Below are 26,714 nucleotides of genomic sequence, written 5' to 3'. Positions count from 1 at the left end.
CCTTCTGTTGTTATACCTACCATGTTATGTTCCTTATGTTGTTATACCTATAAGCAGTGAAGTCTATAGCTCCCTCCTATCCTGTGTTTTAAATGGTTGGGTATTTTTATAAAACTGACATTTTCTTTAACTCTGACTCAAAGATATTTTTGACATCGTGGATGGTACATATGTAGCTCATGTGGATTTAGCACTTCTCCAGGAAGACATGTGTAGTGAGCAGCAGCAGGAGCCAGACAAATTCTCTTCCTTTACTTCACTGAAGGTGTCTCAGGACCTAGGTATTGTGGTGATTGTCAAGTCCTCCAACTCTGCAGTTGCTCTTAACTTAAATTTGTATTTCAGGTATGTAGATTAAACACTTTTTTTTCTATGCAGTTAGATCACGTTATAGCTACTATGTAGTGAGGTTGTTACTGTATAATAATGAATACAAATGAGTACTGGCCACCTTTGTATTTTTGCATTGTACATCAAAGTTTTGATTTTTGACTTATGTAGTATTACATATGGGTATGTCATAAATAAAAAGCAATCAGGATTAAAAAAAATTTTAAAGCCCTTATACATCCTCCACTTACCTCTTGCCCCACATTAGAGTAGAAGAGAAATGGAATTTGCCTTGCTGTTAGAATTTGTGTTTTTGTGGCTTGGGATCTTGGCTGTCTTGCATTTATTTTCTTCTTAAAGGAGTTTGACAGCTACCTTTTTTCCAGCTGGGGATTTCCTAAGGTGTTTCCCTTTGAGGATCTGAACTTGTGGCTGTCTAAACATACTAGTAAATAACTGAGTATTTGTGTTCATTTTTGATTTAAGTATTCTAGTTAACTCTGGTTTTATACTGTGGGTGTTTATGTGTTAAAATGAATAACTGTGTGTGTAAATTACCTAAAAATAGGCTAGTCAGTATTTATGACTGAAAATATTTAGGGCCATGCAAAATCATTAGCACTTGTGGTTCTACTTTAATATTAATGAGATAAAAGAATCCTTTAGTAATGGAGAATGCTTATTTATTTATTATTATTATTATTTTTGGAAATACCGGGGTTTGAACTCAGGGCCTTGTGGTTACTAGACGGGTGCTCTATAACTTGAGTCACACCACCAGCCCTTTTTCTTTAGTTTTAGTTATTTTCCAAATAAGGTCTCACTTTCTTTTTTTGTTTGTTTGGTGGGATTGGAGTTTAAAGGGCTTCATGCTTGTTAAGCAGGCATTCTACCACTTGAGCCATACCTCCAGTCCATTTTGCTCTGGTTATTTTGTAGATGAGGGTCTCAAGAACTGTTTGCCCAGGCTGGCCTCCCTGTCTTAGCCTCCCAACTAGCTAGGATTATAGGGTCGCCCTTTTTATGCCCAAGCAGGCCTAGACTGCAATCCTCCTATGCTTCCCTCGTAGCTAGGATGACAGGCATGTGCCACCATGCTCATCTTTTTTGTATTGGTTGAGATGGGGTTTTGTGAACTTTTTGCCTAGACTGGCCTCAATCCATGACCCTCCTAATCTCCACCTTTCAAGTAGCTAGTGTTTTTTGTTTTGTTATGGTGGTACTGGGGTTTGATTTCAGGGCCTCATGCTTGCTAGGTAAGTGCTCAACCACTTGAACCATACCCCCATTCCATTTTGTTCTGTTTTGTCTTGGCAGTACTGGGGGTTGAACTCAAGGCTTTGCATTTGCTAGGCAGGCATGCTACTACTTGAGCCACTATGCCAGCCCTGAGTAGCTAGGTTGGTAGGAATGAGCCACCATGCTCAACCTATTATTTTTTTTTTGAGACAGAGTTCCATTATGTAGAGTGAAACTCTGGAACTCACTATATAACCTAGGCTGGCTTGGAACTTGTGATCCTCCTGCCTCAGTTTCTTAAGTGCTTGGATTATAGGTATGTATATCATACCTGTTATTTGTTTTAGTTTTTTTGTTTGTTTTTTATTTTTTTTATTGTTTTATTATTCATATGTGCATACAAGGCTTGGGTCATTTCTCCCCCCTGCCCCCACCCCCTCCCTTACCACCCACTCCACCCCCTCTCTCTCCCCCCAACCCCCTCAATACACGACAGAAACTATTTTGCCCTTTTGTCTAATTTTGTTGAACAGAGAGTATATTTTTGTTTGTTTTTTACTTTAGAAATGTTTTTATTTTATGTACAAATAATGGACAGATACCGCTACATAAATTCTACTTTCTAGAATCAACCAGGAGCTTTTTAAAAAGAAAACTAGAAAACATTAAAAGGCACTGAGATTCTTCTAGTCCATTGCTAGGCTGTTGGGGTGGGGGGAGGAAGAAAGAAAGGCTTGCTCTATCAATACTCACAAATTAGAACTGAGTATTCTCCAAAGCAGAAAAAAATACAATGCCATTTCAGGCAAAGATTATTCAACTCAACTTTCCTCCCCAACATTGACACTACCTGTCAGAACAGATAAACCAGGTCAAACAGCCCAGCATAATTTGGCTTCACTATGTCTCATTTGTTTCAAATGGCCATTTTTTTTAGTTTTGGACTTTATTCTAAAAACAAGTTCTAAAAACAGATTTCAACTGGAAGGAGAAGAGCAGTGTTATGATGTCACTTATTTTGTGTGTGTGTGTGTGTGTGTGTGTGTGAGAAAGAGAGAGAAAGGGTCTTGCTATATAGCTCAGACTGGCCTCAAACTCACAAAGTCCTTCCACCTCAGCCTCCTGAGTGCTAGAATTATTGGCATGTGCTATCCTCCCAGTCCTGAAGCCTTTAACTTACTAAAACTTTTTCCACTATAATTTTATGCTCATTTCATAATTTATCCTCTTTGAACTGTCACTTCTGCTCTGGGCTAGAATGGTCATATTATTGCCCTAATTTTTTCATTTTTCTCATAGTTTATAAAAGCTCCTTGAGAACCCAAGGCTTTGTGCTTGCTAGGTAGGTACTCTACTGCTAGAGCCATGACTCCCGCTGTTTTTGTTCTAGTTATTTTGGACAGAGGGCCTTGCTTTTTGCCCAGGTTGCCCTGTACTGTAGTTCTCCTATTTTATGCTTCCAGTGTAGCTGGAGTAATAGGCCTTTATCACCATGCCCAGCTTTTTTCCTTTCCCAGTGGGATCTCTCAAACTTTTTTTCTTGCCTGGGCTAGCCTGGAACCTTGATCCTTCTGATCTTCACCTCCTGCATAGCTTGGGATTGCAGGTGCACACCACTGCATCAGCTATATATTGAGATGGGGGTCTCATGACGTATTTGCCCAACTGGCCTTGAATCACAATCCTATTAGTTTCAGCCTCCTAAGTAGCAAGGATTACAGATGTGAACCACTAGTGCCCAGCTGCGTTATTTTTGAGATGGGGTCTCACTTAATACCCAGGAGGCCTGGACTGCAGTCCTTCTATTTGTGCTTCCCCATGTATCTGGGCTGACAGACACACACCATCATGTCTAACCATTGGTTCACACCATGGGGTGTCTTGAACTTTTTACCCAGGCTGGCGTCGGAGGGCAATCCTCTTGATCTCTGTCTTCCAGGTAGCACCCTTTTTTTTGAGATGGAATCTTAATATGTTGCCGAGGCTCGTCTCTTAAACGCATGGGTTCAAGTGATTTCACACCTCAGTCTCTTCAGTAGCTGTGTTTTTTCTTTCAGTTCATTGTTAGTGACTTTCTTCCAATTTGCCTTTGATGTCCATTCTCATCGTTATACCCTGGGCTGTGTCGTATTTGAAATTGCTCATCCCTCAGACTGCTAGCCCACATGTTTCACTCTGACCACAACTTCCCAATTTTTTTAGGTTGTTTACTCAAGTACCTGTCCTCTGACCTCATTGGAATTTCCAATTCATTGACCTTCCATGCTCTATTCCCCGAGTGTCTTCACTTCCCTCCCTTTCCAGTATAGATTTTGTGAGCCATCATTTTAGCCTATTTTTTGCATGAACTCTAAGCTCTTGTTTCTGTCCTACGAAAGCACTTAGTCTGGAAGAATGTTGACCCTGAATGAAACCTTTATTTTTCCTTTTAAAAAAAATTACTATTCTGCCTTCTTGACACTTGCACCCATGCAAATGAGTACTTGAGAGAAAAATACAGAAGAAAATGGATACCATGTAAGCCACTTTCACTGTTTTCATTTGGTTCTACAGTATTCCCAGGAAGATTTTTTTGCTTTTGTTTTTTAGCAGTACTGGGATTTGAACTCAAGACTTTATACTTGCAGGACAAGGTCTCTGTCACTTGAGCCATGTCTCCAAACCAAAGATTTTATTTTTTTTTAATTTATTTTGCGTACTTGGTTTGAACTCCAGGCCTCATGCTTCTTAGGCAGGCGTTCTACTTGAGCCATTCTGCTAGCTCCTGCCTGGAAGTTTCACAATGATTTTTTCATGAGCCCATACTTTTTTTGAGAATTTTTTTCCTTTCTCTTAAAATTTCTTATACTGCCAAGGAAAGATGATCCTGTTCTTTATAACAATTCTTGTATGTGTGTGTGTGCAGTACTGGGATTTGAACTCAGGGCCTCAGGCTTGATAGGTAGGTGCTCTACCACTTGAGCCACTCTGGTAGCCCTTTTCTGTGTTGGGCATTTTCTTCCTTCCTTCCCTCCCCTCTCCTCCCTTCCCTTCCTTTCTCTTCCCTTTCCTTCCTTCCTTTCTTGAAACCCACTTAGACTGTGCTCTTTCCCTCTTACTCTCCTGAGAGCAAGAATAATCATCAATGGCAAGTGGCAGTTGCAATAAAGCAACTCCAAGAACCGGCTTCATGTCAGGAGAGAACACTGTGTCTCCTCATGGTTTCTGGTATTCTACGTGATCAAAGAAACTTCTCTAGTAAGGAACTATAGAAATCATCCCTGAAAGTGTAGTCATTGTGTGTTGGGTATTTTTGAGATAGGGTCTTATGAACTGTTTGCCCGAGCTGCCCTTGAACTGTGATCCTCTGATCTCTACTTCCTGTGTAGCTAGGATTATAGGCATAAGCCACTGGCACCCTACTGTTCTTTTTAATTTAATTTAATTTTTTTCTTCTTTCAGCTGTTCTTATTTTTATATTAGTTTACTTAACAGATTTTGTAGTTCAGGCTGGCACGTGACTCATGATCCTTGTGCCTAGTGCTAGGATTACTTTTTTTTTGTGGTAGTGGGTAGGGGTAGAACTTTGGGCTTTGTGCTTGCTAGTCAGGTATTCTACGAGTTGAGCCTTGCCCCCAACCATCTTTGCTTTAGTTATTTTGGGGATAAGGTACTGTGTCCCTGGGCAAGCCTGGACAACTATCCTATCTGGGATGACAGGTGAGTGCCACCATGCTAAGCAATTAGTTGAAATGGGTTTTTGCTAACTTTTTGCCTAGACTAGCCTTGAATCATGATCCTCCTGATCTCCTAGCATCTACAACATTTTTGTGTGTCTGTATTTGTAGGACTTCAGTTGAACTCAGGTCCTCATGCTTACAGAGCAGGTGCTCTACCACTTGATTCACATCTCCAGTCCATTTTGCATGGTTATTTTGGAGATGGGCCTTGCAAGTAGCTAAGATTACAGGCGGGAAACATGGTCCTCTCGATTTCATCCTCCAGTGGCTGGGATTTACAGGTGTGAGCCCAGTTTACAATAATGTTTTTAAACCTTTATTTTTCCTCAGACCCACTCAGGTCTTTACTCTCAGCTTTTCTTGGATGATCTTGCCTGTTAGTTTATCAAGGAAATTGAATCCATCTATTGAGAATTCCCTCAGTTTCTCAGTTCTTTTCCTCCTATGAAGTCCCATCCCTTCTTTCTCAATGTCTTTTCTCTATTTCCTCTTTTTTATATCTATTAACTCTTTTTGGTTAATCACCAGGTCCTAGCCCTTCTATTCCTAAATGTTTGTCTATCCACTTTTCTCAACTCCTCTGTCATCACCCTAATCTATGCCACTAATCTTCTCTTACCTGAGCTACCTTAATAACTACCTAATTGGCCTTATCCTCTTACCCCTCAAATCCATCCTCCATAGAGTAGCCAAAGTGAAATTGTTAAAATGTATATCTTATTAGAGGTATAGCTAGTCATTACATCTGAGGGCTTATCTACCTTTTCTTGATGGGGAATTACCTTTTTTTTATGCACCTTGTCTTCTCATTTTCTAATTTCCTTTTATCATCTCCTTGACAAATGTGCCAACATATTATCTTCAAATTGATGATAGGATTAGTATGTATTTAACCAAGTGCTCAGAGGGATTAAATGCTTTTTTTCCTTCTCCCATTAGCTATCTGCTGCATCTGATCATGTTTTATTTGTACTTAAAGCCCTTCTTTAGCTTCCTTTTCTCCTTAAAAAAAAGTTAAAAATGCTTTCTAGTCTACAGGCTCTGACCTGTCTCTTGCCAACCTTTCTAGGCTTATCACACTCTACCTTGCTTCTCATTTACTGTACTTTAGCCACTACTAGCCTCTTTTCTCAAATGTGACAGCCCACTTTCCCATACAAACTTCACATGTACCTTTTAACTTCTAGTTCTTAGGCATTCGCCTTGTTCTAGCCTAAATATTACTTTGTGGTGGCAGTATAACGATGATTAACAACCCAGGCTTCATGTTTAAATTAATCTGGTTCAAAGTTTCTCTGAACCTTAGTTTCCCTATCTAGAAAATGGGACTATATTTACTTCAAGATTGCTGAAAGGCTTAAATAAGAGTAAGCATTTATGTAAAGGGATCAGTATATCTATAATATTGCAAACAACAAATGCTCTTTTACTTTATAAAGCTTACTGCCCTACATAGTCAAATTCTTGAGGTTGACTTTATCACTGTGCTACAAGCAAGGGAGATAAGAAGGCATTCCATTGAGGGATTGTGTTACATAAACTGTTGCTTCTTAGTTACCAACCCCCTCCCCCACCAATTTTTAGCAGGAGCAATTGTAGGACACTTTGGAGTTTGATCTTTTTTTAATTATGGCTGTTATTATTTTTAAATGTAGGCAACATCCAGGACACTTACTAGGTGAAAGAACACTAGAAGACCTTCCTATTCAAGGACCTAAGGGGATAGATGAAGATGATCCTGCTAACTCTGTCCACAACATGAAACTGACCAAGTCTTCCTTCCAAGTTGATAGGTATAGAAACTTCCTTTTAGGATTTAGTTTATCCATTTTTTTTTTTTTTTTGTCACGATGACATTGTGCACTAAAGGTCTTTTTACATGGTAGACCTTACTTTTTAAAGAGCACTTTTTTGTAGAGCCACAGAACAAACACTTCCCTCTAAACCAGAGGGAAGTTGTTTTGGTATAATGGAAAATCTTGGGGAGGATTCCAATTTTTAAATGATTTTTTTTTTTAAAAATAAATCTCTACTATCTTTTTCACCATTGACTTTTTCTATTCCTAAAATGTATAGTTATATGTATAATGCCTTTAACTCCAGTGTTTACTCAGTACCATTTTATTTTTATTCATATGTGTACCAAGTGTTATACATATGTAATTGGGCATTTAAACTTTCTCTTCCAAAATCTATTAAATATATTTGTAAATGGTTTAAGAAAAAAAAAAAAAAAAGAGCATCTTCCTGGCTTAGTGTTTTAACTAATGCCTTTAACTGTAACCAGTCTAAGAACTTCTGTATCTTGTAGGTCTTGGAAGGCCCAGCTGTCTTCACTGAATGAAACAATAAAGAGCTCTAAACTAGAGTTTTCCTGCTGTGCTCCATGGTTTCAGGATGTTTCACATTTGGAGTCTCCTGAATTTGGTAACCACAGTGCCAGTGTGCTAAGCTGGGTTTTCATTCCACAGGACATCATGCATGTACAGGGTGCTTTTCCACAGAAAGATCATGCTACGACCAGTTATTCAGAAAAATCATGGAAGATACTGAACCTCAATGAACAAGAGCAACCTGTAGAGCTTAAATGTATGTCTGTGACAGGATTTACTGCACTGTTTACTTGGACAGAGAAAAGGTCTGGTTGCACCATTGTCCTCTGGGATTTGGAGACGGAGGGCTTGAGGTGTTTTAACCTTGACCAGAAGTGTATTCCTATAGACAGTAGTGGAGACAAGCAACTGTGTCTTGTTTTGACAGGTGAGAATATTTTACATTTTACTTCCAGTGCTTGGGTGTTTACAAGTGCTACTCTCACCTCCAAGTGGGAATCATTCAGGAGGAAATTTGATGTTACTCTTGGTAACATTGTCTCATATGTTTACTTTTTATGGGGGTGGGGAGTGGCACTGGGGTTTGAACTTGGGGCTTCATACTTGCTGGGCAGGTACTGTTACTGCTTGAGCCAGCCACTCTGCCAGCCCTTTTTAAAAATATATATATACTTGATTTTTAAGATTATTTCTGTCAGCTAAATGTTACAATACAAAGAGTAATGAAGGTTGGATTACTGGGGTTTGAAGTCAATGCCTTGTGCTTGCTGGGCAAGCACTAACACTTGAGCTATGCCTCCAGCCTGAAGGTTGAGTTTTTAACCCAGAGACTCTTCATTTGACTTCAGTCTGTATAAGCAGAGTTTGCAAGCTGGCTACTCAGAGGCCATTTATGTGCTGTAGATTTTTGTTTGCTTGGCACCATTTGGTTTTTAAAAAAGATTCTATCTCTGGGTATGGTGATTCATAGCTATAACCCTAGCTACTTAAGAGGACAGATCTGGCCACGTGCCTGTGGCCCACAGCTGTAGTCCTAGTTACTCAGGAGGCAGAGATCAGGAGCATCTCAGTTTGAGGCCAGACTGGGCAACGAAAGTGAGAAACCCTATCTCAAAAATAACCAAAACAAAAGACAGCTGGTGGAGCGGCTTAATTGGTAGAGTACCTGCCTAGAAAGCTTGAGGCTCTGAGTTCAAACCCTAGTACTGGAAAAAAAGAGAGAGATTGGGAGGATTACAGTTCCAAGGCCAGCCCAGGCAAAAAGTTTGTGAGACCCCCATGTCAACCAATAAAACTGGGTGCTGGCTTTTTACCACTTGTACTCAAGCGGTAAAGTGCCTGCCCAGCAACCATGAGGCCCTGAGTTAAAATCCTAGTGCCAGCAAAAAAAAAAAAAAAAAAAGGGGGGGGGGGAAGGTGCCTGTTAGGCAGTAAGTATAAATAGGAGGCTTTTAGGCCAGGCCAGAACAAGACCCTATTTGAAAAATAACTAATGGCACGTGCTGATGATTGATACCTGTAATCCTAGCTACTTGGGAGGCTGAGATTGGGAGGATCAAGTTTTGAGGCCAGCCTGGATAAATAATTCAAGAGACCCTCCCTATCTCCAAAATAATCAGAGCAAAATGGACTAGAGGTGTGGCTAGCAGCCCTGAATTCAAACCTCAGTCACACGAAACACATACACACACACACACACATACACACAGAGGCATTGAAAGCTAGAGGTCTGGAGGTCTGACTCAAGCAGTAGAGTGCCTGCCTAAGCAAGCATGAGTCCTGGAATTCAAAGCCCAGTACTGCCAAAGGAAGAGAAAAAAAGAAAAACTGTGACTTAATTAAGGCCATAATATACTTAACGTCTAATAAATATATTTGTAATTATAGTGCTCAAGTATTGGGTAATTAGAAATTAATTCCTAAATCATAGCTCTAAAATCTAAGTCCATGGTAATTTATTAAAGCTAATTTTTATTTTTCCTATAGAAAGTGGACTCTCTCTGATTTTGTTTGGTTTAACTCAAGAAGAGTTTTTAAACAGACTAATGATCCATGGAAGTGCCAGCACTGTGGACTCTCTCTGTCATCTCAATGGTTGGGGAAGGTGCTCAATTCCCATACATGCACTGGAGGTAACAATTAAAAGTCTATAGAACTACTGCCATATACTCCGATTTGACTGAGGAGCTGAGAGAATTCATTTAATCTAGCAGCAAAAAGAGTCTTTCCATTTGGTTGCTCAGGTTTGACTGTTTCGTTTTTTTTTTTAACTCTGCATAGGTTACCATATTTGGCTTTAAAAGATAAGAGATTGTAATAAATATTATTTAAGAAAGGCATGTTATGGAAATGGAGGAAACAATAAGCTAAGACTAAACAATATGGAAGCAAGCTGTGGAGAGTTGAGCAGTAATGATCTTTTATTCCTGCCTTACATTTCCTATCTTCCTATCCAGCTTTACAAGACAGAATCTGAATTTAAATAGCATTTTATGCTTCACACATGCTTTTTATATGTATTATCTAATTTTGTCCCAAAACAACCACATGAGATGGATTGGGTAGTTTTTATTCTTTTATAGATGAAGAAACAGCCATGTGATGGTTCAAGTGAATGACCCAGAGCCATATTAACAAAGATAGGAACTAGAATCAAAATCAGAATACTTTCTGCAGTACATAACTCTGAAAGTTAATAATGCTCTGTGCCAGTTTTTTTTTTTTAATGACAGCTTTATTGAGGTGCAATTCATACACCGTAATATTCACCTTTTTATTTTTTGGTGATAATAGGTGTTGAACTCTGGGCCTCGTACTTCCTAGGCAAGTGCTGTACCTGAGGCGCTCTGCCAGTCCCACATTCACCATTTAAAGTACAAAAGTACACAGTTCAGTGGTTTTTAGAATATTCAGAGTGTACAACCATCACCACTGTCAAATTCAAGAACTTACCCCAAAAAGAAACCACGTTCCCTCAATATTTTTCCTGCCTGCTCCCAAGTCGCAAACACTATCCAACTTGCTGACTTTGTGGGCTTTCCTATTCTGGACTTTTCATATGCGTGGAATTATAAAAAATGGACTTTTGTGACTGGCTTCTTTAATGTGTTTTTGAAGTTCATCATATAGCACTAGTTCATTCATTTTTATGGCATTTGGGTTGTTTCTACTTTTTGTATAATCCTATTAGGAGCCTTTGTGTACAAGATTTTTCGTTGATGTATGTTTTCATTTGTTGGGTATATATACACCTAGTTAGTGGTAGAATTACTGGATAATTTAACTTTTCTAGGAAACCACCACTTTTCCACAGCAGCTGCACCATTTTGTACTCTCACCAGCAAGTATGAGGGTTCCATTCTACATTTTTGCCAACACTTGTTTGTTTGCCTTTTGATTAAATCTTTCATAGTGGGTGTGATGTGGTATCTCATTGTGTTTTGATTTTCACTTCCCTAACCAGTTAATATCGAACATGTTTTCATGTGCTTATTGACTATGTGTATATTTTCTTTGGAGAAATGTCTAAACAATTACTTTTTCCCTTTAAATTGTAGTCTTTTATTTATATATTTTTATTTACTTGTATGGGGGATTGAATTTATGGCCTCTTACTTGCTAGGCAATCACCCTACCACTTTACTCATGGGTCCAGGCAGCCATTTTCACTTTATTTTTCAGAGGGGTTCCTCACACTTTTGCCCAGGATCAGCCTCAGATCATGATCCTGCTACCTCCACAACTTATGTAGCTGGGATTATAGAGCTGCCTGTTTAATGAAATAGGGTCTCACTAACTTTTGCCTGGGCTAATCTTGAATCTTGATCCTCATATCTCTGGAATCAAACCCAGGTTTTCATGAATGCTAGTCAGTATTCTACCACTGAGTCACACTCATTTATTTCTGCTCTGATCTTTATTTTTTTTTCCCCTTCTATTAATTTTGAGTATTGGTTTGTTCTTATTTTTCTAGTTCCTTGAGGTGCAACGATGCACCTCATTGTTTCTTTGAAATCTTTCTGCTTTTTTTTTTTTTTTTTTTTTTTTTTTTGGTGATACTTGCGATTGAACCCAAGGCCTGGGGCTTGCTAAGCAGGCACTTTACCACTTGATCTTGCCCCTTACTTTTTAAAAGATAGGCATTGATTATTAAATCTTACCCCTTAGTTCTGTTTTTTGTTTGTTTTTTTATGGGATGGGCATCTGTAGGTTTTGGTACACTGTTTTTCCATTTGCATTTAAAAAATGTTTGAACTTCATGATTTCTTTTTCTTTTTCGTGGCACTGGGTGGTAAACTCAAAGCCTTGTGCTTGGTAGGCAGGCACTTTACCATTTGAGTCACTCTGCCAGCCCTTGTTATTTTCTGGTTTTGGTGTAGTTCTTTTCTTTCTCTTACAGTCATCATTTATGCTTAAGTAAATTTCTCTAGTAGTATGTTTGTTTTTTTTTTTAATTTTTTATTATTCATATGTACATACAATGCTTGAGTCATTTCTCCCCCCTGACCCCACCCCCTCCCTTACCCCCCACACTGCCCCCTCCCTCTCCCTCCTATCCCCTCGAGACCCAGCAGAAACTATTTTGCCCTTATCTCTAATTTTGTTGAAGAGAGAGTATAAGCAATAATAGGAAGGAACAAGGGTTTTTGCTAGTTGAGATAAGGATAGCTATACAGAGAGTTGACTCGCATTGATTTCCTGTGCATGTGTGTTACCTTTTAGGTTAATTCTTTTTGATCTAACCTTTTCTCTATTTCCTGATCCCCTTCTCCTATTGGCCTCAGTTGCTTTTAAGGTATCTGCTTTAGTTTCTCTTCATTGAGGGCAACAAATGCTAGCTAATTTTTTAGGTGTCTTACCTATCCTCACACCTCCCTTGTGTGCTAAAGCTTTTATCAGTGCTCAAAGTCCAATCCCCTTTTTGTGTTTGCCCTTGATCTAATGTCCGCATATGAGGGAGAACATAGGATTTTTGGTCTTTTGGGCCAGGCTAACCTCATTCAGAGTGATGTTCTCCAATTCCATGCATTTACCAGCGAATGATAACATTGCGTTCTTCTTCATGGCTGCATAAAATTCTATTGTGTATAGATACCACATTTTCTTGATCCATTGTCAGTAGTGGGGCATCTTGGCTGTTTCCATAACTTGGCTATTGTGAATAGTGCCGCAATAAACATGGGTGTGCAGGTGTCTCTGGAGTAACCTGTGTCACTGTCTTTTGGGTATATCTCCAAGAGTGATATTGCTGGATCATATGGTAGATCGATGTCTAGCTTTTTAAGTAGCCTCCAAATTTTTTTCCAGAGTGGTTGTACTAGTTTACATTCCCACCAGCAGTGTAAGAGGGTTCCTTTTTCCCCTGCATCCTCGACAACACCTGTTGGTGGTGGTGTTGCTGATGGCTATTCTAACAGGGGTGAGGTGGAATCTTAGTGTGGTTTTAATTTGCATTTCCTTTATTGTTAGAGATGGTGAGCATTTTTTCATGTGTTTTTTGGCCATTTGAATTTCTTCTTTTGAGAAAGTTCTGTTTAGTTCACTTGCCCATTTCTTTATTGGTTCATTAATTTTGGGAGAATTTAGTTTTTTAAGTTCCCTATACATTCTGGTTATCAGTCCTTTGATGTGTAGCTGGCAAATATTTTCTCCCACTCTGTGGGTGTTCTCTTCAGTTTAGAGACCACTTCTTTTGATGAGCAGAAGCTTTTTAGTTTTATGAAGTCCCATTTATCTATGCTATCTCTTAGTTGCTGTGCTGCTGGTATTCCATTGAGAAAGTTCTTACCTATACCTACTAACTCCAGAGTATTTCCTATTCTTTCCTATATCAACTTTAGAGTTTGTGGATATTAAGATCCTTGATCCATTTTGAGTTAATGTTGGTATAGAGTGATATACATGGATCTAGTTCCAGTTTTTTGCAGACTGCTAACCAGTTTTCCCAGCAGTTTTTGTTGAAGAAGCTTTTTCTCCATCGTATATTTTTAGTGCCTTTGTCAAAGACGAGTTGGTTATAGTTGTGTGGCTTCATATCTGGGTCCTCTGTTCTGTTCCACTGGTCTTCATGTCTGTTTTTGTGCCAGTACCATGCTGTTTTTATTGTTATTGCTTTGTAATACAGTTTGAAGTCAGGTATTGTGATACCTCCAGCATTGTTCTTTTGACTGAGTATTGCCTTGGCTATTTGTGGCCTCTTGTGTTTCCATTAGTAATATGTTTTGATTACTTACTCTTGTTACAGGTGTTTCCTTGGTGGTTATCATAGGGTTACAAAAAAAAAATGGTTTTAACAAGCTATTTTGCAATGGTAGCAACTTAACATTGATTGTAAAAATAAGAAAAACTAATTAAAAAATTCAGTACTTATACTCCATTCCTCCCCACGTTTTGAATTTATTTATTTATTTATTTACTTATTTGTGCTGCTGGGGCTTGAATTCAAGGCCTACATCTTTGAGCTACCCCACCAGCTTTTTTTTGTTTGTTTTGATAGGTATTTTTGAGCTAGAGTCTTGTGAACTATTTGCCTGGGCTGTTTGAACTTCGATTCTCCTGATCTTTGCCTCCTGAGTAGCTAGGATTACAGGCTTGAGCCACCAGCACTCGGCTATGTTTATCCTTTGAGACTTAGTCCATGCCTTGGGATAGACTTGGTTGAGTTGAATCTGACTGGTGACCATTTGATCTTCCTATACATGGATATTTGTGTTTTTCTCTAGATGTGGGAAGTTTTCTTTTATTATCCCTTTGAATAAACCCCTTTGATTTTCTCAAGTCCCTCTTGAAACCCAATATCCCAAATATTTGCTCTTTTAATACTGTCCCAAAGTTCCCATAAGCTTTCTTTTTTACTCATTCTTTTTTCTTTCTCCTTTGACTGTATATTTTCAAATACCTTGTCTTTGTGCTTGGTGATTCTTCTATTCAATCCATTTTACTATTGATGTCTTCTGTTACATTTTTCATTTAGTTTTCTTTTTTTTGTAGGACTGGGGTTTGAACTCACGGCTCTGCATTTGGAAAGCAGGCACTCTACCACTGAGCCACACTTCCAGTCCATTTTTTCTCTGCTTATTTTGGAGATGGAGCCTCCAAACTATTTGCCCAGGCTGTTCTTGACTGTGATCATCTCATTCTCAGCCTCCTAAGTAGTTAGGATTACATGTGTGAGCCACTGATCCCTAGCCTTAATTAGTGTATTTTTTTTTTCTTTCTTTCTTTTTTTGCAGTACTGGGGCTTGAACTCAGGGCCTTCATCTTAAGCCATTCCACCAGCCCTGTGAAGGGTTTTTAGAGATAAGGTCTCTTGAACTATTTGTATGGGCTGGCTTCAAACCTCAATCCTCTTGATCTCTGGCTCCTGAGTAGCTAAGATTACAGGTGTGAACCACTGGTGTACTTTTAAACTCAAGTATTTGTTTGATTTTTTTTTTTTAAACGGTTACTTTAATCTCTGTTAAAGTACTGACTTATTTCTATTTTCCTGAAGTTTGAGTTCCTTTTAACAAAAAACCCCCCAGTTTTATGAATCTATGTAAGCAGGAGTAAAATGAGTACAAGCCATATATTTTCTGTACAGCCTGGCATTGGAATTGTTGACTGTGATAGCCAGCTGGACTGTTTTTCCATGATGGCTTTGAGATTTTTGGAGAAAACATTGTGAGCAATCTCAGCACAGTAAGATTTGTTGGCACAGAAGCAAGGCTTCCAACTCCTTACCATATGCACCTTGAACTTCTGGAGGTCATTGAGCAGCATGTTGCCCCTACAACCACTGTTGACATCAAAATTTGGCCTTTACATTTTTTCTGCATACAGTTGTCACTACTGTTTGGTTTCTACCAGTTGCAATTAATGTTGACATATAATTCTGGTGACAGATTAACTTCTTGGTCCTTTTTTGCAGAGGGAGGGAGGGGCAGAACTGGGGTTCTAACTCAGGGCTTTACTCGTGCTAGATAGGCATTCTACCCTTTGAGCCATGCCTATGCCCTGTTATGCTTTAGTTATTTTTCAGGTAGGATCTCATGTTTTTACCTAAGGTGACCTGGATCCTCCTAGTTATGCCTCCTGCATAGCTTGGATCACAGGTGTGCACCACCAGCCTGGCTTACTGGTTCAGATGGGATCTTGCTATCTTTTTTTTTTTTTTTTTTTTTTGCCCAGGCTGGCCTCACACTTGATCCCTGAAATTTCTGCCTCTAGAGTATTGGGATTACAGGTATGAGCCACTGCACCTGGCAAGAATATTCTTGTATGTAATCGTACCGCCACTGGAGAAAGGAAGGGGGTGAGGAGGATTCCCTGATAAGAAAGAAGAGAGGAGAAACCCTCCACTCAGCCTTCCATTTTCCTTACCATTCACAGGAACTTGAAATTCACTATGAAAAACATTTCCAGCAGTTTCACAAAAAGGATCAGGGTGTGTTTTTTTGTTTGTTTTTTTGACTTTGAACTCAGGGCCTCAGGCTTGCTGGGTAGGTGCCCTTACCACTTGAGCTACTCTGCCGGCCCAGGTTTCACAAAAGGGAAACTCACAAAATGAAAGTTTAGCAGGAATTTACTTAGGATAAAGTAGGAATCAATAGAAAAGGGAAAGAGGAGCACCTCCTTCTTGATGTGCAGGAAATGGGAGCAGAAAAGCTCAAAATGGTAGTCTTCCCTCAGAACTGAGGATTCCATCTTGAACCTCAACCTAGACAGTGGTCATGTCACCTAGCAACCCCTAATTATTTAGTTAAGTTTCCATATGTGGAGACAGTGGGTTTAGGGTGAGTCCATTATTACCCTAAAACACAGAAGACAAGGGTCTAGCTAGGGTGGGCCTGATACTACCCCGAACACAGGGACGATAGGTACAACATTTAGAGTGTTCCTTTCGGATGTGCCCTTTTATTTTCCTATCTCCCTATTCATTTCAAGTTTTCAACTTAGCATCCAAAAGGAGGGAGGGGTGATGGAGGAATACTGTTGTTCTTAGATTTTCAGCTTTACCTCCTGGTTCTGTTTTAATTCCTGAACCTGGCTTAATTTGTGGTATAGATAATTTAAAATTTTTAATTGCCCAGTCACCTAACCTCTCTCTCTCGCCTCAATACGTAATTCAGTTTTTCTTCAAAGGCATAGTTGATTTATAGTCTCCATTGCCAGTAACTTTTGTACTTCATCCCTTTTTGTATGGTGTCAACTTGCATAATCTCTAGGTTTATTTGTGACTTTGTCATCATATGTTCATGACCTCCACTTCCCTCATCTATTCAGATTCAGAAATTTGGCTCATTATTTCTCAGGATGTGGCTACTAGACCCACAGCATCAGCATCACCTCGGGGTTTATTAGAAATGTTTCTGGAATCTAAGATTGTGCTCTACTGAAAACCTGGGAAGTAGGAATTACTGGAAGGAAATAGAATATTCAAGGCCTGCCCAGGAAAATACTTTTCTGACTCAAATCTCCATCTTAGGGTTGGAGGTATGGCTCAACCAGTAGATGATCTGTACAGCAAGTGGGAAACCCTGAATTCAAAACCCAGAACTGTCCAAAAATAAATAAATAAGAAACAAAAAAGGGCTGGCAGGTGGCTCAAGTGGTAAGATTGCCTAGCAAGCGTGAGGCCCTGAATTCAAACCCATTGCCACCAAAATGAATAAGTAAACAAAAATAAAAAGCTGTCTTTAAGGGCTCAGGGAGTGCAAAGGGCTTTTATGGGACACAAAAGGGGTTACAGTGAGGCAGTGGGTAGGAAAACCTTGCCAGGACTATTTCTTTTTCTCCATAGTACCTTTTCTTGAATGTCATTCTGGACCTGGGACCTACCTCCTAGGCCTACCATCTGATTTTTATTTTTGTTTTCGATTTTTTTTTTCTAGACAAAATTACTTTTCTGCAAATTAATTCATATGAGCTGAGGAGAGGAGGAGGCACTACAGAACCTTCTCAGAATTCAGGGTATGGGTTGTTAAAAGGTTAGGGAAAGGATTAGGAAGCAAAGGCAAAAGTAAGTTTCTGCCTCTTCTATTACAGAAATACAAATTTTTAGGTACCCTCTCTACCCCTAGTGAATCAGTGTTGGGGGCATAGTATAGTGAACTCCATTTTGACAAGTTCACCATTTGACTTTTTTTTTTTTTTTAATAGTTTATTAAAGTAGTTGACTCAGGCATCTGTAGTGGTGAGTGGTGACTTCAGCTTCCACTTGTGATTTAGTATTGACTGAAGTAGTCTGCTTAACAATCTCAGAATGGCTGTGCAAATCTGTGATTCAACTTGTGGATCTCATCTGGAAAGGATCAAATGTCTTAGAACCTTCACCACAAAGTGATTTTTTTGTAGTGATTTTCAATGTTTTGGAAGGCATCCCAAGTAGTCCTTTCGGTTTGAGATTCTCTCTCTGTGCCTCTGATCAGGTCAGTGCACACCTTGTCCTGGACTTCATTTTGTGGCTGGTAATTCTAATTCAGTGAATGGCCACGTCACATTTTCACATTCATTTTTCAGTACCTTTAAAAGCTATGGCTGCCATGTGGCTTCCTGACTAACGTGTTCCTTGGCATAGGAACCTATAACCTTATCTCCCTCAGAAAGTCCACATGATTCTTACTTATGCACAATGCATTAAGGCTAGGGGAGGTAAAGAACCAGACAGAAAACACTTTAGTCTTTGCAGGCTACATAGTCTCGGTTGCAGCTACTTAACTGTGCCATTGTAACCACTGACATGAGTTCTCATTTAATTATGCATATTTAATCTTTTGTTGTTTTGTCTTTTTTTTTTTTGCAGCGTGGGGGATCATACTTAGGGCCTTGTACCTGCTAGACACGTGCTCCACCACTGAGCTGCATGCCCAACTTTTTATTTATTTGTTTATTTTGTATTTTAGTGCTGGAGGATTGAGCCTGGGATCACTTAACTTATCCTGCTGTAACAATTTAAATAAAAAATAGTGCACTTAGCTTTGAGTGGTTTTAGAATTATAAAATGATAGTTATATAGATAGGTTGTTAGATCAGAATTTTATAATTCTGTTTCTACTGAAGCAAAAACTGACTCAGAAAGGTTGTTACTGGAGTCTTAGGCTGGAAAGCTTTACTCCAGGGACCCCAATAGATTAGATTCAGCAACCCACTCAAAAGAATCCAATTAGAGAGATGAGTAATGGTGAAGCAGGAGAGGAAGTCATTTCAGTGTGACCAACACTGAGGAGGACAGGAGTACTAGTGTCTTAAGCCTTGTCTTCAAGGTGCTAATAATAGTTTTGGGATTATATATGGGAAGAACAAGGGCTGGGGGGATGCTTAAGCAGTCTTGGTCAAGCTGTGGTTTGGATGATCATTACCTCGGGTCTGGTGATACTGGGTCTTACTGGCACAGGGAAGTTGTTACTGCTTAAAGAGGGCAATTTTGATTCCCATCATGGGGCGATTGCCTGCAAGGGTAGCTGTTCTTGTAATTTGACATACGCTAGGGAGGAGACATTAATCAAAGAGAGAACAGGTTAGGGAGATAAAATGGAGTTAGTTATGACAACCATTGGGTCTTCCTTCAGTTATAGAAACTCACCTCAAATCACAGACTAGTCAATTTCAGTATCCTAGAACCTGAGTACTTATGCAAAGTAAAGATAGCCTTGTAATTCCATTACTCTCGGCACATTAAGTCCTAAAGTTAAAAAGTCTGTATCCTTAGTTTTATTTTTCCTGTTATAATTTTTTTGTGATTTTTTTTTTTTTTTCCCCTTTTCCCTCTCTCCACTTTAGGCTGGGATAGAAAATCGTCAACTGGACACAGTAGATTTCTTCTTGAAGAGCAAGGAAAATCTTTTTAGTCCATCTTCAGAATCTTCTGTACCTGATCAGTTTCATCACTTTCCATCCCATTTATATTTAAAAAGTAAGTAAAGACTTACACACTTGTTCTTACCATTTTTAATCACTTTCAAATTATTATAATTTTTATTATTTATTTTTGTGGTGCTGGGGTTTGAACTCAAGACCTCATGCTTGCTAGGCAGATACTCTACCACTTGGGCCACTCTATCAGCCCTTTTTTTGTGATGGATTTTTTTGAGTTAGGGTCTCTCAAACTATTTGCCCCTGGCTGGCTTTGAACCAGGATCCTCCTGATCTCTGCCTCCTGAGTAGCTAGGCTTAGACACGTGAGCCACTAGCACCTGGCAGTAGTATAATTTTAAGTCAGGTACTATGATACCTCCAGTATTACTCTTTTTGTTCTGAATTACTTTGGACGTTTGGGTTTTTTGCACTTCCACATGAATTTTAGGATCAGTTTTTCTATTTCTTTGAAAAATTACATTGGAATATTTATGGAGATTGTGTTGAATCTATAGATTGCTTTTGGTAGTATAATCATTTTCACAGTTAATTCTGTTGATCCATGAACATGAGAGGTCCGTCCATCTTCTGGTGTCTTCAATTTCTGTTTTTTTGGTGATATCAGGGTTTGGACTACTTGCCCGGTGCTGGCTTCAAACCATGATCCTCCTGATCTCTGCCCAACTGAGTAGCTAACCAACCAGCGCCTGCCTTAATGGTGTGTGTGTGTGTTGGGGGGCGGGGTGCTGATTGTCTCTTCTGACTACTGTCAGAAGCTCAGTCTCAAACCATAGGCCTTCTTTCAAGATGGTGTCTTCCTATAGCTCTCAGGTGATAGGAGCAATAGCACGTCTTTCTCCACAAGGGTTAGCCTTCCACCCCAGAGCATTCAGTGTCTCATCAAATTGCTGCACTGGGTTTAAGGCTTTTGGGAGGTGCGGGCTTATCTTATAGCTAGAATTACCAGTTTATCTCCAGCACTGTCTGGCTTACCTTGTGGTTTTGTCTTTGACTTTCTTCACCCTACTCCCCTGGGGACGTGGGGATGGAGTTTGTAACTCTGTTTTTTTCTGTTGGCTCTGTTTCTCCATGCTCTATGCTGCTCTGCCAGCTCTTTCATGATCCCTAGTGCTCTTCCTCTTTTTCTCATTTGAGAATATTGTCTCTCCTGAGTTACCTTACGGTTCTCATTCATGGAGTCCAAATTGAGAATGCTTCTAGTTTGCCATCTTGCCTACTTCCATGAATTTCATTTTTTAAAGAAATGTTTTCTCAGCTGAACATTGTGCTACATACCTGCAATCCCAGAACTGGGGAGGTAGAGGTAGGAGGATCATGGGTTCATTGCTAGTCTGGGGTATTGCAACTTTGAGGCCAAACTGGGCTACATAGTGAGACCCTGTCTCAAAAGACAAAAACAAGTATTTTCAATCCCCCTGCCTATTTTTTTTTTTTTTAAACTCTGTTAGTGGTCAAACATAGAGCCTTCTGCCTGCTAGGCAAGCACTCTACTTCTGAGTTCTGTGCCCAGTCTTCTTTTGTTTCAGTTGTAGAACTTTTCTCCTTCCTCTTCAATTGCTTGCTTTTTTTTTTTTTTTTTTTTAATGCTGCTCAATTTTTAAAAACCTGGTTGAATTTCTAGGAAAAGGCCAGATTTGTAGTATTGTGCTGCTCCATCATCAAGTATGTGGAGTATTTCCTCCTTTTTCTGTTTAGTGATCCATGATTTCTCCTCACTCTACTCTTACCTGCACTGCTCTTTTCTAATGAGTAGAGATGGATCTGGAATAAGAAGCATGGGGATAAGTTTCATTTACTTTCCTGGCAGGATCCCATTTTCCCATAATTCTCACTCACTTTATACAAAAAGCTGGGTCCCTGAACTTGATGCTAAATTCACAAGTAACAAGAGGAGGGTTTTAGAGGAAAGGAATAAGATGTATGTGCCAGGCAAATGGGAAGTGTAACAAATTAGACTCTCAAAAATTACAGTCCCTGCCTCAATGGGGACGCCTTTTTTTTTTCTTTTTATTCAGTACTGAAATTTGAACTCTGGGACTTGTGCTAGGCATATGCGGTACCACTTGAGTCACACCTCCAGCCCTTTTTGCTTTAGGTTATTTTTCAAATAGAGTCTTGCTTTTTGCCCTGGCCAACCTTGAACTATGATCCTCCTACCTATGCCTCCCATGTTTCTGGCATATGCCACCACACCTGGCTTGTTTTGTTGAGATTAAATCTCAATAACATTTTTACTGGGCTGGCTGGCCTCAAATTATGATCCTCTTCAACTTTTTCTCCCCCAGTAACTGGGATTACAGACATGTGTGCCTTACCTGGGATGTTGGGTTTCCTAAGGTTTGGGCTTCAGGGTCTGCCTGTCCCTGGGTTTATTGGTTCCAGTCTCTGAAGCTGTATGTTCTGCTGAGAAAAGTTTCCTGTTCTGTGACCGACACTGGGAGCAAGATGGTCCAGCAGGTGGATGCAAGAATGTCAATCTTGAATTCCCCAGCAAGAGGGAATAAGAAGGAAAAGGGAAAGAACAAAAAGAGAAAGAAGAAATTAAACTTGAGCAATTGACCAAAATAGATTGACTATAGTAAAACTATAGCTGGGAGCTTTTTTTAGGCTTATTTATTTTGCTTTTTCTTTTTTTTTTGGCAGCACTGAGGTTCGAACTCTGCTGTACTCTTGATAGGCAGGCACTCCACCACTTGAGCCACTCTACCAGCTCTTTTTTGTGTTGGGTATTTTTAAGATAGGTCTCCCATACTATTTGCCTGGGCTGGCCTCTAACCTCGATCATCCTGATTTCTGCCTCCTGAGTAGCTAGGATTATAGGCATGAGCCACTGGCACCTGGCTACATGTCTATTTCTGTTACACATGTACGTGCAATTGTAAAGCTAGAGCCAATGTTCAGATAAACAGAAGGATTCAAGGTCTTGCCCTCCTGGCTTTCCTTGCATGTTGAGGGGAGACTAACTTTGGAATCACACAGGTTAAATTCAAATTTCTACTCTGCAGGTACTTTTAAAATGAGCTTGGGTAAGTTACTTACCCTCTCTAAACCTCAGTTTCCTCATCTATGGAAAGGGAATTACCACATCTCCCTCTTAGGTTGTTGAAAGGGACAATGAGGTAGCATTTGTAAAACACCAAGTTCGATACTTAAGATGTAGGTGGCCTGCGGAATGATAGTTTAATAGTAATACCGGCAAATGTTAGTGACTAGGATCAATAAAGTTTGCAGGTAATAGCCCTTCATAAAAGTCTTGTGAGCTTAGTGAAAATAAGATATTGGTCCTTGTTTATATTTAAAAATATTGCAACATAGTATTTTTGGGTATGTTAATTTTTATTGGGAGTAGTGTAGTATTTTTCATTTTTAATTTCTTTGCTTATTTGTCAGATGTGGAAGAACTGACACCAGCATTGGATTTACTTTGCTCAGCAATTAGAGAAAGTGATTCTGAAACTCAGAGCAAACACTTTTCAGAACAATTGCTTAATCTTACACTGTCTTTCCTTAACAAACAAATAAAGGAGCTTTTTATTCATACTGAAGGTAAGAATACCAGCAAGGAAGGGGGCAATTGTACCATTCCTGTGTCAAGACAGAAACATAAATGCTGCTCTTACATAAAAGACGTGAAACCAGTGGCATGCCATTTGCTAAAGTTGAGTAAAATTGAGTGAGTGAAATGGATTTTGATACCAGGAAAGCTGGCATAAAGAAGTAGAACTAATCATTGTGAAGAGTGTGAAAAGGATTACATTAACACACAGCTACTTGTAGTCTGAAAGCACTGATTTTGAATTTTGACATTTTTGAGACCCTTTATAACAAGATGTGGTATGTTCTCTCTCCTTCCTCCCCTCCCTCTATATGTATACACACACACGCACACGCACACGGATGTGCCAACACTGGTGCTTGCTGCAGAGCTAGATGAGTATCTACAGAAAGGAGTGAACATTTTGACTAGCTACATTAATGAACTACGAACATTCATGATAAAGTTTCCTTGGAAGCTAATAGATACTGTAGATGAATATGATGTAAATGAAAATATTCCCACAGTAAAGGAGAACGATACATGGGAGAAACTCAGCTTCAAGGTAAATATGAGTAATTATCATATTTCTTTTATTCTTCAGATTCACAGGGTCTGAGAAAAGTGTAGAAGAAATAGAATTTAGAATCTATACACTTGTGATTCAGAATTTTCGTCAGGGATTTTAGGTTTATTGGTTTAGGGGAAAGTTTAAGCATGACTTCAAATTTATGTTTATAGATTCTGCTTGTTGAATTTGGAACACAGTTAACCTCTGTCTTAATGCCAGGTCTGCCACTTGGATCAAACACTCAAACCCATCTGAAGCGGCACTACCTAGTAAACTTGTTCAGTGAATTAGGCCTAGCACTTTGTTTTAATTTTTATTTTTGAGACAGAGTCTTACTCTTTAGCTCAGGCTGGGCCCTAACTTGGATCCTCCTGCCTCTTCCTTCTGAGTGCTGGGATTATAGGGTACAGCATCATGCCTGCCAGGTCCTGGCACTTCGGGCTCATGCATGCTGCCTGACTTCTGAGTACATTGAGTTGATTGATGCTGGTAGTTAGATCTTAGGATACTTTTGTGACATCATTATTTGAAAGTGTACTTGGCTTGAGTCTTTCCTAAAAGTCTAATTAATACATTTTTGCCAGTTAAATTTTCTATGTCCATCTGTCTGCCTTTCTTTTCATGATAGAATTTAATACAACCAAAATGTGCTTCTCTCTGTATGACTTATATACTGCAAGAATCCTTTATCCACATTGTTTGGAAAAATAAGCAGATGAGATGATACTAGGTTCTTAGGACTCTTGTTTTTGAGTGGAGGGTTAGGGAAGCAACTAGTTGAGTGTATCTTACACTCTTATACCCAGAAATTACTCTTCCTACTATAATTTTTTTGGCTGATTTTTCCCATCTCCTTCACAGGTTGCTCTTCCTGTTTTCCTCCCTTTAATGTTCTCCATGGCAGTACGGTGGTCCTCTGCTTTTTTTTTTTTCCCTTTCCTCAGACTCATTGATTTTTTTTTTTTTTTAATGGTACTGGCGTTTCAACTAAGGGCCTATGCCTTGAGCCATTCCATTAGACTTTTTTTTGTGAAGGGTTTTTTTTTGGAAAAAAGGTCTCTTGAACTATTTGCCCAGGCTGGTTTCAAACTGCAATCCTCCTGAACTCTGCCTCCTGAGTAGCTAGGATTACAGGCATGAGCCATTGGCACCCAGCTGGGGATTCACTTGGATGAAAGCTGTGGACCCTGTTTCCAAAAACATGCATGTTAATGTATGCATGTGCACAGACACACAATTTGGGCATGGCTTAATGATGTTTGCAGATCTCTTTAAAGCCTGAGTTTAAGAATGCTTGGCTCAAGTTATAGAGCACCTGCCTAGCAAGCTTGAAACCCTGAGTTAAAAACCCCAGTACTAGGGGAAAAAAAATGCTTTCTGTATGTTTTCTGGAGGTTAGTTCTTCAGTTTAGGTCTTTGTTTTGCTGCAACTACTAATACCTCAGTATCTTGAATTGCTTTTAGTCCATTCTCCACATCATTTTCTGAATATTTTCCCTAAAATATGTATCTTATGATTCGAAATATCTTGCTTTTAAGGTCTTCCAGTGGTTCTACATAAGTTTCAGGATAGAATGTAGCATTCATTCATGTATACACACACAGGGCCCTGGTGGAAGAGCTTCTGCTTATCTTTCAAGTCTCATTTGCTACTCTCTCCAGCTTTTCCTCCACTAACACTGTTACATGGAGTTCCCTGAAGGTGTGATGTGTTTTTTTCCTTGTGCCTCTATATGTGATGCTCCATCTTTTTGATTTTTTGGTGGTACTGAGGTTTGAACTCGGGGCTTTGTGCTTGCTAGGCAAGTGCTCTACCACTTGAGCCATACCCTCAGCCCTTTGGTTACCCTTCTTATTAGTTGCCTCTTTTTGAACCCTCTTACTACCTCTTCTGGAGCCTCTTCTCTAGCTTTTTGGGATACTTTTAGCATAGCCCTTTTCAGACAGTACTATAATTGGTGCTTTGTGTCTTCCACTAGATTGTGAGCTCCTAAGAGAGTAGGGTCTGTTTTAGTCAGCTTTATGTCTCTTGTGCCCAATCTCAAATCCAGTACTAGATTTTAAATAACAGTCCTTTAGTTAAGTGCTCAATAAATGTTGATCATCATAATAAGAAAATTAAAAGGAACTTAAAAAGACATTTTTCTTCCTTGTCCTAGGAAGTTATTGCCAATGCCATTTTAAACAACAAAATACCAGAGGTGCAAACCTTCTTCAGAATTAATGGTCATTCTGCTCAAAGACTCGAGGAGCTGATTAGGGTAGGCCTAGGTTTGGTCTTCAACAATTTAAAAAAGAACAACATAAAGGAAGCCTCTGAACTCTTGAAGAATATGGTGAGTGGTGTATTTTTTCTGATCTTAAAGTCTCTCCTATAGGAGACGATCTCTTTATTCCTTCCCTTCCCTCTTCCCTTCCTTTCCTCTTCCCTTCCCTTTTCCCTTCCCCCTTCCCTCTTTCTTTCCTTCTTTTTCTTTCTCTTTTCTTCTTCTTTTTTTTTTTTTTCTTAGCAGGGTCTTGCTTATATACCCAGCGAGACCCTGCCTCCTAAGTGCTGGGGATCATAGGTGTACACCACCATGTTCACCTGAAACAATGTTTTTTATAGAAGACATATGTCACTGCATGCATAGGGCCTCATTATTTGTTGGAAGACCTTCTGTATTGTTCAAGTGATCCCTTACACATCTCCATTTGAACTTTCTGGTGGATCATGCCCTTGTTTGAGGCTTCATGTTTCATGATTTTGCTGCATTTGAGAAGTCATAAAATTAGGGCTGCTGAGATCTGGCCCTAAATCTGCATGGGGTCTTGCCCATGGCAACTTTCTGAAAGTGCAGAGGAATGAACCTGGAAGGGTTGTTATTTACATAAAGCTTTGCTTTCAGGTGAATTAGCAGAGTTGTATTCTTGTCCTATGGTGGCCTAGCATTACCTTAAATTGTTCTGTGTGCTGCCTTTGCTCTGGAAAACTGCTTAAGGACTTTAGGGATAGGCAGTAAATATAATAGATATAGAAAAATGAATATTCATAACAGCAGAGAAAGTATGGTATTTTAACAGAGTACTCTGTACCTAATATTTATATTCAAGTGGCTTCATTACAAAATATAAATTTTTTGGGTTTTCTG

General features: G+C 39.3%; 1 protein-coding gene and 1 non-coding gene across 13 annotated transcripts in view; one reads left to right on the top strand and one right to left on the bottom strand.

Moving 5' to 3' along the window:
• Spg11 (SPG11 vesicle trafficking associated, spatacsin) overlaps nt 1-26,714 on the top strand; it is a 75,938-nt gene that overhangs the window by 6,114 nt on the left and 43,110 nt on the right. For 10 of the 12 annotated variants that reach the window (XR_012445440.1, XR_012445442.1, XR_012445441.1 and 7 more), the window contains exons 4-11: nt 144-345; nt 6,944-7,081; nt 7,600-8,048; nt 9,608-9,753; nt 19,382-19,514; nt 22,868-23,023; nt 23,402-23,577; nt 25,743-25,919. Coding sequence is in view for 9 of the 12 variants with exons in the window: in XM_074065859.1 (XP_073921960.1) it covers nt 144-345; nt 6,944-7,081; nt 7,600-8,048; nt 9,608-9,753; nt 19,382-19,514; nt 22,868-23,023; nt 23,402-23,577; nt 25,743-25,919 (1,577 nt within the window). In the remaining 3 variants the exon portion in view is untranslated. Of the gene's footprint in view, nt 1-143; nt 346-5,402; nt 5,570-6,943; nt 7,082-7,599; nt 8,049-9,607; nt 9,754-19,381; nt 19,515-22,867; nt 23,024-23,401; nt 23,578-25,742; nt 25,920-26,714 lie in introns of those variants that run through there. The other 2 variants (XM_074065863.1, XM_074065865.1) reach the window with 2 other exon arrangements.
• On the bottom strand, nt 4,638-4,845 carry LOC141420955 (small nucleolar RNA U3). Its single transcript, XR_012445669.1, has one exon. It is a non-coding gene; the product is annotated as a small nucleolar RNA U3 (small nucleolar RNA).

The sequence above is a fragment of the Castor canadensis genome, chromosome 2, assembly GCF_047511655.1.
Source record: "Castor canadensis chromosome 2, mCasCan1.hap1v2, whole genome shotgun sequence".
NCBI classification, from domain to species: domain Eukaryota; kingdom Metazoa; phylum Chordata; class Mammalia; order Rodentia; family Castoridae; genus Castor; species Castor canadensis.
This window is presented reverse-complemented; position numbering and strand designations above follow the sequence as displayed.